The following is a 12,467-nucleotide window of genomic DNA, read 5'->3' as shown; positions in this document are numbered from 1 at the left end:
GCAGCTGTCCACCGTTTCATGGACTTTTCAGTTACTAAAGTCACAAGTGCTTGTGGCCCCAAAAGTGATTCCAACTTCATTCCTAATTAAATTCCTACCTCCATTCCTAACCTTAATCACCAAATGTGACCCTAAATTTGATGTAACTCCAAATCCTAACCTTAGGCCTCACCCCAACTCCTAATCCCACCCCATCCTTATCTCAATTCTAACCTGGCCCTCACCTTTGCTCTAACCCTTATCCATAACCCTCACTCTAATTCCACTGGTAACCCAGTGTTCCCCAAAATTACCACTCACTCCCATAGTCACAAATTTTGATATAGTATTCCTTCTGAGCTTGTAGCTACTTAATATTTGTCCTTAGACCTTTAAAGAATCCCACTGTAGCGTCATTCTGAGCATGTTCCAGAAATGATTAACATTTTTAAAATGTTTCTCCGTGCACCATCTACGTAACAATATCTCCCATACGACCGGAAGTATGCGTGGCGCTTATGGAAAAGGCTGTGCTACCTGAGCTTAAAGCCCACGCACCACCAGTCTCCCCCCCATCGACCCACGTGGAGCAGCGGCCACCTTGCCTGGCTTGGTGGGACTGCAGCGCCCTCTGCTGGCGGAGTCTGGGAGAGGCTCTAGCTCAGTTCCCTCTGGGCAGAGTCCGCAACATACTACTTACCTTCTCTGACTTGACTATCTGTGGGGTTCCCTTAGTTGTGAGTGAAGAGAGATGAGAAAGGGCTCTCTTCTCTAGGCATAGGGGCTGGGACACCTGGGGTGTAGGGTGGAGACAAGCCTGAAGTCAAAGGAGGAGACAGGAGCAGGGCCTGCCCGAGAGGTGTAGGGTACAAGATAAACTCTGAGATGTGGAGTATTGTCAGGGTTGGGACAGAGGTCAGAGTGAATCTAAGGTAGGAATGAGAATGTGAGTAGGGCAGGCCAGCACTGGATGAGGGGAGGGTGCCGCGAGGAGCACAGCAGGGCCAGGTACCAGGTAGCAGCCCGGTGTTATGCAGGGAGAACAAGGGTGAAGCGGATTTAAGTGACCTTCCTGGGGTGTGAATGAGCCCTTGGGCCTCAGAAGGAGGTACTGAAGCAGGGCAGGGCTGGGCAAGGCTGAGCTGAGCTGTCACAGGAAGTCTGTTCTCTGCTCCAGGTCTGCGTGGCTGACCTCTCCCATCTGGGTGTGCGGGGGGCACAGAGCCACCTACTGCTCAGCTATTTCTGCTCTCCTCCCCCCTCCCTCGGACCCCAGGACTCCGCAGTTATCTGTTCTGCCTCACATCATGTCCTTCAGTCCCCTGAAGACAAGCCCATGTACTTTCATTGCTAAGGTCTAATATCTATTTTTCTGTAACTTATAAAGCTGTAACACTGTCATCTTGGTTGTCTGTAAAATAAGATCTTACATTTGTGTGGTTCTTCATATATTAAAGAGCTATTTTCACAAACATTTGGTCACACAAGATACCATGAGGTAAAAATGACCCTTATTATCTCATTTTACCAAGCCAGAGCCTGAGCTTGACACATCAGACCAGTCACAGGTTATGGAGGACTGAAACTCAGTATCCTGACCTCTAACCAATCAGGCTCATGGTTAGTTGGATAAACCTCAGATAGAATTCAAAGATGGATGAAGTACAGGTGACATGTTTGGACTCGCTCATAGAGACTAAAAACTCCATACTGGAATTTGGGCACCTGGGACAGAGAGATGGGGTTGAGGGTGGTGGCAGTGACCAAATCACATTACCTGGCTGCCCACCCAGGCCAGGGAAGAGCTGACACCCACACTGCCTGTGTCACAGGAATCCCTGCAGATACCAATGTGAATTTCATCTGTGACAGCCAAGACAGCAACACATTAATCACACACTGCTAATATACTGGGCCTCCCCTACCTCCCTTGTTAAGGGTTTTAACCCCTGTGGCTCTGGGGACACAGATAGGGGACCAGATTACCCAGCAGGGGGCAGAGGCAAAGTTCCTACAGGTCCTGGTCCCTGGCTCCTGACTCCCTCTAGGAGTAATTCTTGCAGTTGACGCTTCTTTCCCTCCACGTGGCTCTCCCCTTTGGAGATGATCTTGGTTTTCCCAGTCGGAATGGACGGTGGTTTGCATCCATGAGGCCCTCATGCACTTAGCAAAGAGGCTCTCTGTTCTGCTAAGTCCTGAAAAGTCTCCACAAAGAACAGCTCCCCCAACCCTGGGAGCACCGCCTTCACCAGGCAAGAGGCTGCTCAGTGGCTCCTAGGGTGGGCTGAACAGAGTTTGGGACTCGGGCACCAGGCTTTAGAGTCACGTCTTTATTAAAGGTTGCGAAAGTGGAAAGAAGGTAGAACAGCCCTTGTTATAAAGCCAAACATCAACTGCATCGGAAGATAGCAAGCATTGTGTGGCTGGAAATCCGTGGGTATTGCTCAGGCCAGGGTGAGGCTTCCTGGCAGCTGCCAAGGCTGGGGCCCCTGCCCCTCGCCTCCCCTCTCCCCATCAGTCTGTGCTCACCAAGTTCAGAGTCAGCACCTGCTTTAAATCAGTATCCTATTTTAAATGCATCGGAGCTCGCTGTTAGAGCCAGCACTACCACCACGGTAGCGAGATCCTATGTAATCCCTTAGTGGGTCTTCAAGGTACCCACTGCGTGGGGGCTGACGTGTGTACACACACACTTCATCCCTGTGAAAGCTGAGGCCATAGAGGATGGGGGTCTGGGATGTGTCCCAGTAACAGGGAGCCAAGGAAGAGGGATGGGAGGGGGGAAAGGGACAGTGGTTCTGCTAGTCACAGATGGCCCTGACCTACCTGTGTTCTGCTGCTGACCTCTGGGGTGATCACAAGGTTGGGGACCTTAGCTCAGGGCTGGGAGTTAGGGTTCAAGAATGAAACCGTCTTGCCCACTGCCTCAGTGGCCTGCTTTCCATCCCTAAAACCCCAGAATGGCAGAGTTGAACTGGACTCTGAGACATTGGGGCCAACCAGCCCATTTTAGAGGTGGGGATATGGTGGCTCTGGAGGGACCCTTTTCCTATGTCACATCCAATGCATACAGTCGGGGCTGAGCCAGGGCTCTCTTTGATGCTTCACATTGCTTCTCCTTTGAAGATCTATCTACATAGCAATGGTTCTGGAACTTAGCAGGCACCAGACCCATCTGAAGAACTTGCTAAAATAAACAGCTTGCTGGGCCCCACCCCCGAGAGGCCAATCCCAGAGGGCAGGGATAGAGCCGTCAGGAGAAGCCATTGTGCGGGTCCCTGGACTACAGAGAACAGTGCTGGGTTACAGGACATTCCTAGGGAGGGCTGAGGCGGGCAGTGCAGACAGAGTGAAGGGCCATGCTGAGAGCCTCCGCGAAGAGGGGGAGGGGGGGCGTTTGTATGGCCAGGAGGAAGGAAGCAAGCGTGGAGGGTCAGACTTTGTGAGTGGGGACAGGCATGACACAGCAGCTTGTGTCTCTGCAGATATGAAGACCTCTGGGGATGAAAATGCTCCAGAGAGAAGTGAACAGAGAGCCAGCCTTCAGGCAGGCAGAGGCTGGGAGAATTCAAGCGCATTAGGGACAGTTTGGTTTAAAAGGCACTTTGGGTACCCTTGGGCCACTGGTGTTGTAGGCAGTGTCCATGGGAGCTGTCAGCAGGTCCCCCAGGCAGTGCCTGGGGGTCAGGGAGGAGGTGCAAGGATGCTCATGGAAGTGGCAAGTCAAGTGGCTGGGGCAAGATGGAGGTTAGAGAGCCCAGAGGCCATACCTTTATCACCCAAAACCTTCTTGGTTCTGGCTCCTGAAAGGGGAGGGCCAGGGGCCTGGTGCTACCAGGGCCTGCATGGGGTATCTGGTGGCCTCAGGAGGGGCGGGTAGCTGCTTGGCCTTGGAACATTCTCTGTAGGGTTTTTAGAGAAGAGGAATTTGGTCCCAGAGGAGAACTGATTCTGAACCAAATGCCAGCTGAGTACTAGGGACCAGGAACTGGGAACACTGTGACAGGCGGGGCCTAGCTCAGGGACCCCATCCCTCTCTGCCCCCAGAGATCCCAACCTAGTCATCCCCTCCTTTCAGCTCTGCTGGGAGGCCCTTTAGGCCAAGCTGTGGCCAGCAAGAGGGGTAGAAGTGCCTTCTGCCTGTGCCAAGGCCGGCCTCTCTAACAGGTCTTTGAAGTAGGTGCTTAGGGCCTGCAGGTTGAGAGCAGACTGGGCAGAGGGTGATGTGGTGGACTGCAGGTAGCGGCTATACTTCTTCAAGCCCCTCTGTGGGTCCCAGCGGTGTGCAGTCAGCAGCTCCGTGTAGGTCACATTGTGGAGGGCCAAGAGGCGGGCTGAGGCCCGGGGCAGGACGGCCGCCTGCACCAGGGGCTGCAGGGATGTGAAGCACTGCAGGTTGCTGAAGGAATAGACGTGCTGGGCCAGCTCCTGGCCCGGGGAGACCTCGAGGAGGCGGCACAGGTCACGCATGGTCAGCACGGCGGCCAGGGCACTGCGCTCGCTCATGTTCCTCGCCAGGTAGGTCTGGGCCAGACTTCTGAGTTTGAAGCTGCTGGCCTGAGGCACACGCTCCTGGATGAGGGGCAGGATGGCCAGGAAGCCTGAGATGGCCTCCTTGAACTCCCACAGCCTGTTCATGTCCTCCAGAGCCCGGAAGAAGCTGGGGAGACTGGGCCCCCACAGCTTATAGCAAGCCAAGATGGGGTGGCACATGGAGTTCAGGAAGCGAAGGAAATGCTGCAGCCCCACCTCCAGGGACACAGCCTTGGAGTAGACGTTGAAGGCCTCCGGTTGGATGAGCACACGGAACTTGCTTTCCTGGTTCACGGCAGCCAGCTGGCTAATCTTCTGGGCTGGGCAGAAGAGAAGGGCAGGGTGAGGTCCCAGGGACACAGGAGGCACTAGGCAGGAGTGTGGGACCTCTAGGGCCGCTGACCCACCATCCAGAGACCCCACCTTGGGGCCTGCTGCCAGGAACCAAACATTAGCCTCCAAATGCATCTCTGACCCTAGTTCTGCTGGGGATGGGGGTAGAAGGAGGTTGGCTGGACCGCAAATACCCCTTGCTCACCTGCAAAGGAGTCCAGCTCCCCACTCCTCTGCCACCTCCCCCAGGGTTCACCAAATCCTTTAGATCCAGGTCCCTCTTGTCTGTCTTGTTTCTACCTAGCCCTCCACTCCCTGCCCCTGGCCTCTGATCTCATCAGTCACTTAGCTAAGGCTCCCAACCAGTTGGACAGCACACCTGCCCAATCTACAGCACTCAGAGTGTGGCCCAGAACCTCCTGTGAGGTCTGCGAGTGAGTTCCCTGTCCTGTGGGAACATCTGCTGCTTCCGGCTCGCTGGGTTTGCCCAGGGCTGAGTCTATGCCACAGGGAAGGGCCCTGGCAAGCACTGTGGGAGTTGAGGGGCTCTGGGAGAAGAGGTCGTATCTCTCTGTGACCTTGGCTCTGTTGGCCTCCCTATGCAGCCCCCTGTAGAATGGGCTCTGTGCTCAGAAACCTGCTGTCACAGCCCAAGGCCTGGCCTGGGTTGCTGGTCTCACAGCAATGACTTCCCGCACGGTTTCTGTTTAGAGGTGTCTTCCCAAGGCTCTCTGTCTAAGAGGAGTGCTCGGCAGAAGTGAACTCACAGAGGTGCTTGCCTCACACTTTCAGGCATGAGGGAGGCAGCTTTCCTTATTCAAACAACCAAGTGGTACACCTGGGGGTCTCAGGGGTGACTCAGCGCTCTGCTCCCTCTAGGGCTGCGGTCCAGCTCAGGGCTCTTCTGGGCCTTGCAGATGGCTCTGCCTGCACTTATCCTGGGGACTTAGAGACTAAGCTAGAAAGGGCTGGGAATAGCCACCAGAGCACCCACTTTCATTGTCAATCTTGAGGTCAAAGAAAACCAAGGGCCTGTTTTCCGCTTGGGAGTTGGCGAGGCTGTCGTCCAGGACCCTGAGGGAGTTGGAGCCCTCCAGCTGAAGGTCACTGGACTCGCTGCTGTTGTCATCCAACTCTCGGAAGGACTGCAACACAGAGAAACCAACAGGTCAGGGGTCTAGGGGGCAAGAGGGACCATACTGGTAATGGGAGCGTGTGCCCGTGGGCAGGTGTGTGCGTGAATATGAGTGTGTGTGGGAACAGAGCAAACTGGTGTGGCTGAGGCATCTGCATGCACACGACGGAGGGCATGTATCGGGGAAGGGAAGTGTGTCTAGATGAGCACATGTGTGTGAGAGTGTGTGCATGAAAAGACACGTATGTGCCTGTGCACGTGTGTGGGCCACGTGTGTCAACAGGCACATGCATTAGTGAGTGAAGAGGGGTGAGGATGAGATCATGTGACGTGTGTGTGTGTGTGCATCTGGTGTGCACGACGGGGTGTGAACTTGTGAACCTGTGTTGACATCAGTATGTGTGAAAGCGTGAACATGTGAGCAAATGTGCGCAGGGGTGAGTAGTGCTGGGTGCAGAGGTTGGCGGGGAGCCCAGTGCTATGGTGGGTAGGGCCTGAGGTGTCTTCCTCGCTTCATCTCTGAGCAGACTCAGAAGAAACATCATGGACTGGGGACACGAGGAAGGAGCCTCATCTTGAACCCCTGATGTTTCTCTGGAAGGGGCCAGGAGCCCGGCTTTTCTTGTCCCCAAAGAGCCGAGGTCCCAGTGTCCTACACAAAGGGGAGGAGGAGGGCTGCTCGGCCTCTAGGATGCCACATCTAGGTGGACACAGAGCCTGGTAGTGGGAACAGAGGAGGGGAAAGCTCAGAGCCTGGAGACCCTAGAGACCATCCAGCAGCCTGCCGCTTAGGGAAGCCTAAGGCCTGGGCTCCTCCCCGCTGAGCGCCTGAGGCTCTGTTTTCTCCAGCACTAAGGCAAGAACAGCTTAAAAGGCCTATGGTGGGGGAAGGGCTCCGGCTTCCAAGGGGCAGGGACTACAGAGGGAGAAGCAGCCTCTCATAATATAGTTAATTGCTTGTCATTTGCACAGCTGCCAGACCCAGATATTCAAACTTTGGTGGCCTACTCAGAACCTCCTATGAATGCCGCCTGTGGACATTAACCAGAGACCAGGAGGAAGGGACATGGCCAGCGTCCCAGGGCTAGCTGGGAGCACTGCTGGGACATAGCCCAGAGCAGGTCCCGGTCCTTCCTCCTATGGACTGCCTCTTGCTGGTTGATGGAGCTGGCCTCACCTGGGGCCATCTGAGGCCTCCATGAAGCCTGGCCTCTGACTAATGTCCCTGGTCTGGGAGATAATTAGCATATTCTAGGCCCTTCTACGCTCCAGGTGAAACATTTTTTGGAACAAAACTTCAGCCAAGAGCAAAGTTACTAACAACCACAGGTACAATGTGCTGGATTTTCCTAGGAGTGGCTGATTTTTACTTTATTTGCACTTCATAGCACTACCCTGGGCCCCCCAACTTCCTCCCAGTCGTTGATAGAAAGAGACATTAGCTAGGAATCCATCCAGAGCTGGTTTGGCTTGGAGAAGCCTGTGAGTTCTGGGGCTTTAGACAGAAGGCCCTAATAAGAGACTTTGTCAAATGCTTTGCATATCAGTACCCTTGAATCAGCCGAGTATCCAAGGCTGATTTTGCCTGTCTTGCTCTGACATGGTCTTGCTGTCCTGGCTTCCTTCCCTCCCTTGTAAGGAGTCTTCTTTGGCATTTCTTTCAGGGGCCAGCTGGTGCACAAGAGACTCCGCCTTCTTTCCTGTGGGAGAATCCAGTGCCTTTCTCTCTCCGGGCTTCCAGAGCCTCTTCTGTTCTCAAGACAGCGGTGCTCTTGCACTTGGGCTGCTGGTGAGCTGGACGCCTCTTGCTGTGTCCTCCCCTGGGCCTCGGCTCCCTCTCGCCAGTGGCTGAATCCTCTCTGCCACCCACAGACATGGCACTCTGGGCTTTCTATTCTTCTGTCTTCTTTTTGCTCCAAACGTAACTGCAAAAGCCCTTGCAGTGGTCCTAGGGGCTCCACCTGTCTTCTCCCTTCTGCCAAGTCTCTTCGGGCTTTAAAATCAGAACCTTCTCTTCATTTATTCTCTCCCAAAAGTTAAACTCCCTGGAGAGCGGCGCAGATGGGCTAGCTCCTCCCCCATCTTTATACAAGGGTCACCTATGATGGCCACCAGAGCCTCCGGGGGTCATTTTCTCATTTTGAGTCTTGGAACTGTTCTTTGTCCTGAACTTACTGAAGACGCTGCTGACACCCTTAATAAAAGCCCACGCCCTTTCCACTGAGCTCGTCAACGGAGGGAAGCTGGATCTTCCAGCCCCGGCTCCTCTTCCGCTCAGATTCCCCTTGCCCTTGGGGACCTGCATATCATATGGCTTCCCTGTGGGGCTGGTCTCGCTGGAACACCTTCCCCTGGACTCTACCCAGCTGTAAACTCAATTCGCCCTCCCTGGGACGTACCGACACATTTAAGAGACTTTTCTAAAGACCCAGGTTTACCAGAAGGGAAATCAGCACACAAAGGCTTTGGCACGAAACATCTTCCCACCTCTGCTCACTAAAGAAAACGCTCCTGTTCCACCCCGTACAGCCCCACGTCTCGGCCTAATTCCACACTCAGGATAACTGAGTGAGTGGGGGAGCAGAGACTGGGACAGTGTGGAGACTAGAGCCCAAGAAGCCAGGAAACGGCCTTTCCTTGAAATAGGCGGAGGTTTGCTTGGCAGGGAAAGGACAGGGGGCAGGGATGGCGTGGGGAGAGATGAGAGTGTGCGAGGACAGGAAGTGGACAGTGGGGAAACACTCTGAGGACCTAGGGAGAGGAAGACGATGAGAGCTGAAGGAAAGCGGGAAAGGAATCTAAGAAGTGCGGCTGTGAGTTACGAGCTGGATCCCTTTTAATCGTCTTTGAAAGATACAAGCAAACACTCGAATTTCTTTATTATACTTGGCTAACGGACTGTGCTTCTTCTATGTGTTTCTTAGGCTGAGCCATGAGGAATCCAGGATTTTTTTTCAGGATTCACATGGCAATCTGGTTCGTGAGCTATATTTCCTTCATTTTCATCACGTATCAACTTAGCAGGTCAACCACATACCAACTCAACCCAGCAGGTCAAAAGGCCATCCCTAGGCTGCTTCTAGGAAGCAGCTGGGTTGACATCGTATTCACCTTCCAAAAGTCTAGGCTTATCTGGGAAGATCCAGCTCTCCTCTCCCCTCCTGGGTCCATATCCCAGGAGGTACATCTCACCTCCATTCAAGGAAGATACATACACATCTGCTAAAGATGTGAAATGGAACCCCCCCACCCTCCCCCCACCCCACTCTCTCAGGGTTCTATCCTTTGATTCTACAATTAGCAGCTTGAAAAACTCTTGATGCCCAGGCTGATTCGGATCTCTGGGGTGGAACCTAGGACTCTTGTCATTGGTAAAACCTCAAGTGATCAGTGTCAGGCAGGGTCAAGAACTGTCCTAATTACTGATTTAGTCCATGTTTGGTCATCAGCCAGTCAGACAGGAGCCAAACACTTTGCTATGCAACATCCAGTCCTCTGAAGATATCTACCTAAGTATATGACATTGCCTATCAAGAGTCCTAGTTCCTGAGGGACTCTCTCAGCATCCAAGCTTTAAGCAACAGCTGGGATCAGTTTGGCAAGACACATGCATTGCTAGTTTCTGCAGATATAAAACCCCAGCTCTTGCAAAGTCTGGAAGGCCCGGGAAATACCTCACATGTACCTGTGAACTGGACCATCCCATTAGCCAGCCTGTGGCCCACACTGCCCTCTGCAGGCTGTGGCCGCCCCTCAGGGGACGGAGAGCCCATCTCCTCAGCTGAGCACCTTTTTTTTAATCTGATACACACACTCACGAGCATCACTGGCCCTCCCCTGGATCAGCTGCTCCTCACAGGCCTCCCTTCCGCTGCTGCCCCCCTCTGCCACTTCTGCCAGGGGCTGCCCCCTGGGCTCGGCCCCTCCTACTTCCACTTGGCCCTGCTGCTGCCAGGCCCTGGGGCCAGTCATCTGTTGCAAGAACACCTATCTTTCTCTGTCTTGGATGCTAACATAGGGCCTAGGGCAGACTACTGACTACCCTTGTTTTTAATCAGAGTCCTTTCCCCAGGTCTCTATCATCAGGCCTGAGTCTCACCCCTCTACCTGACTGCGGCTCCACTGCCATACCCAGCAGGGGAGAGGGCTCTTTCAGAGGGCCCCTATGCTCATGCAGTCTCTCTGAGCCTAGCAGGCCTGCACAGAGCTCCCAGGCATGTCTATGTTCCAGCAACTGACACAGCTGCAGCCTTCACAGCACAGGCCCTGGTACACTTGGAAAACTCAGTATCTTAGCAGTATCTTCTACAACTGTCACACACTGTAAGGTGGGATCAAGGCCATGGAGAGGGGAGGACATGGGAATGCAGGCGCCTGGAGCACCCCGCAAATGTCACCCTGCCCCCACAAGGTGCTGCAAATACTCTAGGAGCACCATGGGTCTGGAAGGGGCATGGAAGGTGGGTGAGAAATGTGCCAGGGAGACCTAATTTGTTTACTTTCAAAGTTTTTTCTGAAGTATGGGACTCCTCTAACGGTTAATTTAAAAACTGGCTGAAGAAAGCCTGCACAAAAGCAGTGGTCCTCTGGCTCGCCACACCTCCAGACCTAGTTTCAGAGGTGAGCAGCTGCTTCTAAATGTTTAATTCTTCATAACTTGCAACATGCATGTTTCTCCCTCCTTCCCTGATTAGCCTCAGGCATCACCTAGCTCCTAGCTGAGGATTAGACTGACACCCCTACCGCCCAAACATGGCTGGTGTCCGTTCCTCCCCTGGCTTCCTGGAAGTCTGGGGGAGGTCACTGGCAGCCTGTCCTTTTCTCTCTTGCCTCCCCAGGCTTCACCTCCACCCATGCTGTTTTGTGATCATTTTATCAAGGTTACGGATGGAAAGAAGTGCCCAGATTTCAGAATTTAGAACATGGAAAGACTCAAACATGGACAGGCTGTGAGGAATAATAGAAAGGGGAGGTGGTCCTGGGTGGCCCCGGGGTCTCAGCTTGTGTAACTGGGCAGATGGTGTGATTCGCTGAGAGGAAGAGATGAGTTTGAAGTCTCTATGGGGCATCCGAGTGTAGCCGTGGGAGGGCCGCTGGCAGAGGTCCTTGACCCCACTCCTACCTCTGACCCTCAGATGTGGGAGAAAGAGGGACACAGCAACCCTACAGAACCAAGTTCCAGTGCAGGGAGGAGAAAAAAGCCACCTGCAGGGAAGAGCTAAGTCCAGCAAGGAATCGGTTGGTCATGGAAGAAGGGTTTGCAAGGGTGATCTTTCAACAAATATTTATTGAACAGCCACATCTGCCAGGTCCTGGGATCAACACAGTCCCTGTTCTCACAGGCTTAGATCCTGGCAGAGGCCCAGTGGAAAGAGTTGGGGTAGGGGGCTGGGGTACAAAGGGTGAGAGAAGCTTCCTTTTCTTGGGCAGAGGCCCAGGCATGCAAGGAGTTGGTGGCCTGAATCTCTCGCTCTCTCGGCTGGAGAAGACTGAAGTCTCTGCTCAGAGTCCATGCAGCCATTCCTTCCTTGGTTCCCTCCTTGGACAAGATGTTAGAATGCCTACTGTGTGCAGGGCTTTTAGGTGTGTAGGCTGGGTTGGGCTGGGCAGTGGGATGGAGGAGGCAGAAGCGGGGTATGGGGGTTGGCAGCAAGGTTATAAGAGGATGGAGGCCAACAGCTGTAGAGAGAGCACTTGGGGTTCTCAGAGACTTGTATGAGGGGGGCCTGGGCTAGTGGGGGGATTCACTGGAGGGCGGAGTGGTAGGAATGCATTTGGAGGGACTTCCAGTGGGACCTGGATCTGGGGATTCTCCGTGGGGGTTCTGTCAGAATCCTGCGGGGAGATTCCTGCCCCAAGAATCTGGACAGCTCTGCCTCTCGCCCTGCACCCCCTGAGAGAGGCAGCAAGCTGGGGACCCACAGAGGAGAGAGGAAGAGTGAAGAAGTTATTGAGCCACTGGGCTATCACGGACGACCCCCGGACGGAGTGGCCGCGGGACCGCCCTGCCCTTCGTGCCCGGCGGGGTTGGTCACTGGCCCTTTGGAGGTGGCCAGGACACTCCTGGGGGTTGGCAGGATGGTTGGGAGGCCCTGTGATGGCAGGGGTGATGGCAGGGGAAGGACAGGTCCACATGGGGTCACAATGCACTTTGAGTGGGAAGCGGGAGATGTAGCGAACGCGGATGGCTCTTTGAGCTCTTCGAGACAGGTAGCTGGCCCCACGATGGATGGCAGCATGCTCCTGGTGCCCGGGAGACTGGCTGGGAGACTCAGCATCGGAGACGGCAGCTTGCTCGGCAGGACGGTGGGGAGGCCAAGACAGGGGGTGGCATATGGCACTGGGGTGGGATGCTTGTCGAGCGTTCAGCAGGGGTTGGGCTGGCATGGAGTGTGGCACAGCGGTCTCCATGGGCTCCACGTGCTTTCCAATACAGAACCTCAGACTGAGGGCTGGAAGGGACTTGGGGGCCACCCAGTTCAACCTT

At 54.3% G+C, this 12,467-nt stretch overlaps 1 protein-coding gene across 7 annotated transcripts in view; it reads right to left on the bottom strand.

Annotated features, from left to right (window-relative positions):
- Nucleotides 1-2,288: 2,288 nt before the first annotated feature.
- The window catches only part of PML (PML nuclear body scaffold), a 39,999-nt gene continuing 29,820 nt past the window's right edge, over nt 2,289-12,467 (bottom strand). Inside the window, exons 8-9 of one of the 7 annotated variants that reach the window (XM_019667952.1) lie at nt 5,840-5,990; nt 2,289-4,832 (exon numbers count right to left, since the gene is read on the bottom strand). In XM_019667952.1, the coding sequence (XP_019523497.1) occupies nt 4,075-4,832; nt 5,840-5,990 (909 nt within the window). In that variant the 3' untranslated portion in view covers nt 2,289-4,074. Of the gene's footprint in view, nt 4,833-5,839; nt 5,991-11,247; nt 12,404-12,467 lie in introns of those variants that run through there. The other 6 variants (XM_019667954.1, XM_019667955.1, XM_019667958.1 and 3 more) reach the window with 6 other exon arrangements.

Source organism: Hipposideros armiger, unplaced genomic scaffold (genome assembly GCF_001890085.2).
Source record: "Hipposideros armiger isolate ML-2016 unplaced genomic scaffold, ASM189008v1 scaffold_511, whole genome shotgun sequence".
Classification (NCBI taxonomy): domain Eukaryota; kingdom Metazoa; phylum Chordata; class Mammalia; order Chiroptera; family Hipposideridae; genus Hipposideros; species Hipposideros armiger.
Note: the sequence above shows the minus strand (reverse complement) of the source record. Positions and strands in the feature narration are given on the sequence as shown.